Source organism: Salvelinus namaycush, chromosome 20 (assembly GCF_016432855.1).
Source record: "Salvelinus namaycush isolate Seneca chromosome 20, SaNama_1.0, whole genome shotgun sequence".
Lineage (NCBI taxonomy): Eukaryota > Metazoa > Chordata > Actinopteri > Salmoniformes > Salmonidae > Salvelinus > Salvelinus namaycush.
This window is the reverse complement of record NC_052326.1, coordinates 1,287,702-1,294,349: the sequence shown is the minus strand read 5'-3', so window position 1 is coordinate 1,294,349 and position 6,648 is coordinate 1,287,702. Positions and strand designations below refer to the sequence as shown.

Here is a 6,648-nt window from a genome sequence, read left to right as displayed (position 1 = left end):
TTTTCAATACTTTTTTTTATCAAGGTAGGCCAAATGCTCCATTCAATGCTACGGGCGGTAACAATGTCATACTCGTTTGGACCAAACAGCATCAGATAGATGGCCTACACGTAGAGAGACAGAGGGGCGCTGTTTCGCTTTCTCCTGTGAGATTCAATACGCAAGAGGCTTAATGTAAGGAAATTAAGAAACACAGAGACAAAAGATACATAATTTTTTTATTGGTGAATTTTTTGGGGAAGCCTGACTTCCCTTGGTTCCATGAATACACGCCACTGCCCCCTCCCATCATTGCTGTTGGCAGTTGCCTTGTTGGTGAAGTCGCTCATCATCGCCACACAGGTGAGCCAATCAACTAGCAGATTAAATACAAGCTGCATTTTAATTAGGCAACTGTTCAACAATTGACCCAAAAATATGAGCGAGGAGCTAGCCAGTGCTGGTAAGACTGAACAAGCCAAAGTGGTCATGTGACAGTGCTATACTGAACAGTTGAGGTAAGGTTCTCAGGCTCAGTAACTGCTGCTGTGTCTTGTCCAGCAAAAAGTCATTTTGGTGAAAGTGGACCACACTTTGGCATGCTATTTCCTAATTAAAAGTGTATATATTTGTTTTATGGCTGGGCAACTAAGACTTCAGAGGTTGTTTAATGGCTTGTAAAATTGACATGTTCTCTAATTTCACTTTTACAGACAAAGGGACACAAGAAGATGCCAGTCTGAAGAAATTGTATATTTTACAATCTATTATAGTAAATAAAGTTTTTTTATTGATTAAATCAACCATGTGTTGAGGAAATGATGGAACACTTTACACAGTAAATGCCAAAATGTGTCATCCTTTACCACAAGTAATCAATCAGATATGGAAAGCCTTATACAATATTAATTTAACTTGTCAGATTTAGTTCATTAATCTAATCAACTATATACATTCTGTTTAAAGGCTAGGGAGTTAAATTCTTGTAGTTACTGGAAAAACTATATGGATACATCTATATTGAATGTGTGTATATACAAGCCCATGAAAAATACATAAAATTGCAATCTCATTGGTTGCAAGTCATCAGAACGGGGAAAACCTGGTCTCTGTGTCAAGATCATGTTCCTGTATGGGAGAGATCATTTTAATTACATGAATCACAAATTAATGTCAATCATTGCCTAGATCAACTAACCATGTGTGCATATACCAAAGGTTCTGATGTTCATATGGCTCACCTGATTGAGCTTCTTGAACTCCACGACCTGGAAGAAGATGTGCTCCAGGATGTGTTTGGCATCCCTCTGATCTTTATCCAACTTCCCCGTCACCCCCAAGATGTCCCCACACTTCCTCACGTAGAACTCTAGATCATCGTCTGTGCCTGCAGGAAGAACAACAACGTCATTAAGTCAAATAAGACCTGGGGTTAACACTGACATTGTCGGAGATCAGCTAACAAAATAATAGGATGTAGTATGACGGTTCAACACTTACATTTGTTGGAGAGCTGTGCCAATCGCACCTTCTCAGAAGAGAAGGTTTCATCCAGGTCAAAGAGGTCAAGCATGGGGGGAGGCAGATCCCTGAAGGCAGGCGGGAAGACCTGCTCAAAGCAACCCATAGGAAAACACAGACAGATCTTGGAGGGATGACAAATTGGTCATTTTCTACAATGATCAAGTGTGTATAGTCGCATCACTAAATCCCAGTCAATAAGCTCGATTTGAATACAATCACTAATGCACATGTCATTCTCAGTTGAGTGTATAGAACCCACACAATGGTTGACCTAGAGGAGATTGTGTAGAGCTAGAGAGGGGTGCTGAGGGGAAACTTACAGCAGGCTCCAGCTGTGGAAGGGGAGTCTCAAACTGAGGTGTGATCAGCTGGAGGGGCTCATGTTTGACATTCATCTGCTTGTAGGAACTGCAGGAGGACAAGTCAAACACATTGTCAACAAACATACCGTAAGATCAAGGACCTCAGCCACCCGAGCCACGGCCTGTTCACCCCGCTACCATCTAGAAGGCAGAGACAGTACAGGTGAATCAAAGTTGGGGCAGAGAGACTGAAAAACAGCTTCTATCTCCAGGCCATCAGACTGTTAGATAGTCACCACTAGCCGGCCTCCGCCCATTACCCTACCCTAAACTTAGTTACTGTTACTTGCCGGCTACCACCCGGTACTCAACCCTGCACCTTAAAGGCTGCTGCCCTATGTACATAGTAATTGAACACTGGTTACTTTAATGTTTACATACTGTTTTACCCACTTCTTATGTATATACTGTATTCCAGTCAAGGCTCATCATATTTAACTACTGCTGTACGCACCTTTTCTATTCATATACTGTCTATACACAGCATCATATACATATATATTTATATTCCAGACTCTGACATTGCTCGTTCTGATGTTTCTTAATTCCTTTCTTTTATTTTGGGATGTGTGTGTATTATTAGGTATTACTGCACTGTTGGAGCTACAAACATAAGCATTTTGCTGCACCTGTGATAACATCTCGAAATGATGTGTACGCAACCAATACAATTTTATTTTATTTATGATTTAAACATGCAGGCATGGAAGATAAAACAGCCTGTACCCACTTCCACTATGGCCTAATGTAGTGAAAACTGATGTCTCCAGTTTATAAAGCAGTATGTGTTCTCACCTGATGACTTGGGGCAACGTGTTTGTTGATAGTTTGAGTAGAGACATGTCAAACAGGGAGGTAAAGTCTCTTGGATTTTCCTCTCCCTCTTGCAAGCATACTCGCAGTCGCTCAGACAGGCAGCCAGTGTCTGGTAGCATGGTGTAATCTGTGATCTGAGCCAAACAGAATGAGAAGTGTCACTTCTAGAACTCAAAGGTAAAACTGCAGATCCTAAAACATGCCTTATAGCTTCTCACCTCGGGGTCCTCTGCATCTATCTGGTTCAGATTAATGTTATCACCCATGAGCCACTGGAAAACTACATCCTGTATAACAAAAAGAGAAAGGGAACATTACAACCGAATGGAGTCAGTAGGGGATCAAATAGTGGATCACCAACCATTACCATTACAGTGCTATTTGGATCACATTCTCACAACTATTCTTGTGTTACTGTGAAGAAGTTAACAAGCCTCCCATCAGGAAGTCGTAAATACCCTTTTCACACAACTGAGCTGAGCAAAGATATGCACAGCCATGCTGTACTGCCCTGGCCTGGTTATGCACCCATCATAGTTGCTGGAACCATTCTGGAAAGGACAAAAATCTCTAAACCAACACATTGCAGTTGGGTTGGCATGATCGTGTGAAAAGGGTAAAAGAGGCTACATTATTGGCTCTCAAACGTGACAAGTCTGAGTGTTTATAGACAGACACTCCACTCACCATTATTTTACTGTTCTCCTCTTTGTCCAGGTACTGGTCACTGAACATGTGACAGGACCCCATCACTGCCAGTTTGCCTGCCTCCTAAATTACAAAGATTTTTTTTTTTGACACAACTAGTAAATAACTGACACACTGTATCTTTGAAAAACAACGTATGATCATGTAGTGGTGTTGGCAGGAGGTCAACGGTAGCTCCTCACCTTGACCTGATAGAAGGCGAGGACAGGCCTGTTGAGGGGGAAGCAGACGGACCCAGTGGAGAGAACAGCCACAGCAGGCTTCATCACGCTCAGTGTCGCTCCATATGGGTACACAAATGTGAGGGCCCTGTTCAAGTACACATTAAGAATACAGGTTGCATTTTTTACCAGGGGGCCACTGGACAAGCCAAACTGCAATCACTGTTTCACTCATTGGTTTGCTTGTTTAACAAGGGCCAACCGCTTTTGGCAAATCTGCCTGTTTGTTTATGTCTGGCATATGATATGATTAGACATGAAACTGTGATAATATTTCTGTCGTCTGGTGAGAGTGTTGACAGTTATAAACATGAAAACAAACATACACTTGGCAATGATGACATGAAAACAGAGAAGACCTACTGTGCATTGTTCCCGACACTTTCATCTTCGATGATCCCCGTCACCACTTTGCCTGCAGCCCGACTGATCTCTCTAAAGGATTAAAAGCAAGATGCTTGTACAGTAGCGCAACAATGCCTGTGTCTCATAGCTTGTGAAAGTATCAACCACAGTATCCTTTTCTGCTACATTTACTTAATTGGCATTGACAAGAAAGCAATGATAAAAGCACTATTACTTTGGGACACACCAAATATCCAGATGTCTAAATGGTTAATCAACTAACCTGTTCAGAACACCATTGGACACAAGTGCTTCTTTTGGATGGAAATACTTGTAGTAAACATTCCTCACGACAGCATCTACAGTAAAACAGAGAATGAAGACAGAACACTCATCATCAATAAAACTCTGACAGTGAAATATCTGGATGACAACAATCGGAGTCACAAGGTCTATTCTCATATGATCCTCACCATTGTTGACCATTATCCCAAACTCCTCAAGGAGGAAGTTGATATTGGTGTCATACTTCATCTCCCCTCCTTCACCCAGCATCACAAGGACATCTCCTCCCCCATCCAGGTACTGCTTCAGGACCTCCAACTGAGCACGAGAGGGCGAATCAATGTCTGACTCAAAGCATAAAGCAACCAACATATCTAACAGTGTTTAGGTTGGCAGATACATTTTCTATATTAGTGGAATGTTTTGCTGCAGAATTGCAATGCAGGGACACGTCAAACTTTGATATGAAACTTTTAAATCTGTTATTTGATTACTCTGCCCAAAACTCCATCCAAAGGCATGTCATTTGACCTCCTACAACTGACCAGCAACACACCTCAGCAGCAGTGAACTTTTCCCTGGGGCCAGCAGTAATCCACAACTTCACACCATTCAACTTCTCCAAGGAGAGCTCCTCTTTCATGCTGTGCAGGAACAAACATAAAACCACATATATGAGGAAGTAACCTTATTATGATGACAAATACGTGACTACAATGTATTGTTCTTATGTAGTTATTGCAAGCAATATAGCCAGCTAACTAGCTTCCTAACGTTAACTTACCTCTGAATCTTCCATTGTGCCCTGAGTCTCTTCTGCAGGGACTTGTAACCATTGTTGGCTGTGAACAGTTCTCTCTTGGATGCGTTAAAAACAACACTGCTGCGCTGCTCCTTATCCATTGTATGTTAACTTCTATTTAAAGACCTGTGACAAACACGTAAAATTATTGCATTGCGTAGCTATATGATGATCTACTCAACGTTAGCTAGCTAGCAGCTAAGTTAGCTAGCTAACTTACACAAATCGTTACTAGCGAGCAAAGTGTTGAAGGACCAATCATTTGCTGTTTCTTTGTATATTTGAACAAAGTAGCTAAATCCCTAATGCATCTTAAAATATTAACGGATTTATATAAAAAGGATAATTATCGTTGTAAGTGAAGTTAGCTGGCTAGCTAAATACCTCTAGAAACCATCTTCAAGTGGCTCAAAATGGTGCATTGTGGGTACAAAACTGATCCACAAGAGTAACCATGGGCGCTACATGCATAGCAACAGGAGAAGGGATCACAGACATAGATTCTCTCTTTCCCGCTGATACTGCCCATACTGTAGCAATACATGCTCCACGGTCTCTTTTTCCTGGCAATAATCACACTTTTCTGTTGGGTGCTTTCCTATCACATTTAAAGTCATATTTAACCGGCTGTGTCCCATCTTTCCACACACATCCACCTGGAGTGTGAGGTCAGTCACGACCTATCTATATCACTATATTCTCTTAACTAACCCTGAATTTCTAATAAAATAAAATAATTCCCTACAAACCTCGCTACTCCCATCACCACCACCCAAACTATCACCCACTCCCCTATCTCGTCCAACCTCTCTGACCCTGTCAAACGACCTCTCCCGTTCAACATCATACATTCCACAAAATAATATATGTTCAACTGTTTCCTCTACCATACAGCCATTACACATTCCAGTACCATGTTTCCCTATCAATTTCAAAGATGTATTCAATCCTGTGTGCTCTAACATAACTTCCTTCCATTATATGACACTATCTCCCGTACAGATTTCCTTGTACTATAAAAATGTCTGCCTTTACTACTTTCATCCCAGGGTCTCTGCCAGCAATCTAACCCATTTTTCCAAATCAATGTTTTAATTTCCCCTCTACCCAACTGCACCTTTATATCCACAATATTATTTTTCACTGCTTTTTTTGCTACTATATCTACTATATCATTTCCATAAACTCCTGTATGAGCCAGAATCCAACATAACTGAATTTCAATACCATTTCTTTGTAAGCCCAACAACAGCATCATATATATATATTTTACCCCCTTTTTCTCCCCAATTTCATGATTGTCCAATTGCGATCCATTTACGATCTTGTCCCATCACTGCAACTCCCCAACCTTGCTCGGGAGAGGCAAAGGTCAAGTCATGCATCCTCCGAAAACATGACCCGCCAAACTACGCTTCTTAACACCCGCCCACTTAACCCGGAAGCCAGCTGCACCAATGTGTTGGAGGTAACACTGTTCAACTGACGACTGAAGTCAGCCTGCAGGCGCCCTAGACCACCACAAGAAGTCGCTAGAGTGCAATGAGCCCATTAAAGCCCCGCCCCCCGGCCAAACCCTCCCCTAACCCGAACAACACTGGGCCAA

The 6,648-nt window shown here is 41.8% G+C and overlaps 1 protein-coding gene across 1 annotated transcript; it reads right to left on the bottom strand.

Annotated features, from left to right (window-relative positions):
* Positions 1 to 230: 230 nt before the first annotated feature.
* Positions 231 to 5,457, bottom strand: ift52 (intraflagellar transport 52 homolog (Chlamydomonas)). The gene is made up of 14 exons (XM_039016696.1): positions 5,427 to 5,457; positions 5,025 to 5,168; positions 4,797 to 4,884; positions 4,429 to 4,558; positions 4,239 to 4,314; positions 3,974 to 4,045; positions 3,572 to 3,698; positions 3,369 to 3,452; positions 2,900 to 2,968; positions 2,661 to 2,815; positions 1,824 to 1,911; positions 1,480 to 1,588; positions 1,221 to 1,366; positions 231 to 1,107 (listed from the first exon to the last, which is right to left on the bottom strand). Exons 2-14 carry the CDS (start codon positions 5,141 to 5,143, stop codon positions 1,066 to 1,068), a joined length of 1,305 nt encoding a protein of 434 aa, XP_038872624.1. The 5' UTR covers positions 5,144 to 5,168; positions 5,427 to 5,457; the 3' UTR covers positions 231 to 1,065.
* Positions 5,458 to 6,648: the final 1,191 nt, after the last annotated feature.

Bases quoted from the DNA above. Each gene is read 5' to 3' on its own strand.
- ift52 (XM_039016696.1), bottom strand. From the start codon at position 5,143: ATGGATAAGGAGCAGCGCAGCAGTGTTGTTTTTAACGCATCCAAGAGA. The intron at 4,046-4,238 runs GTTAGTTGATTA...TTAATCCTTTAG, and splicing joins TCCAATGGTGTTCTGAACAG to AGAGATCAGTCGGGCTGCAG. The intron at 1,589-1,823 runs GTAAGTTTCCCC...TGCTTTGAGCAG, and splicing joins TTCCACAGCTGGAGCCTGCT to GTCTTCCCGCCTGCCTTCAG.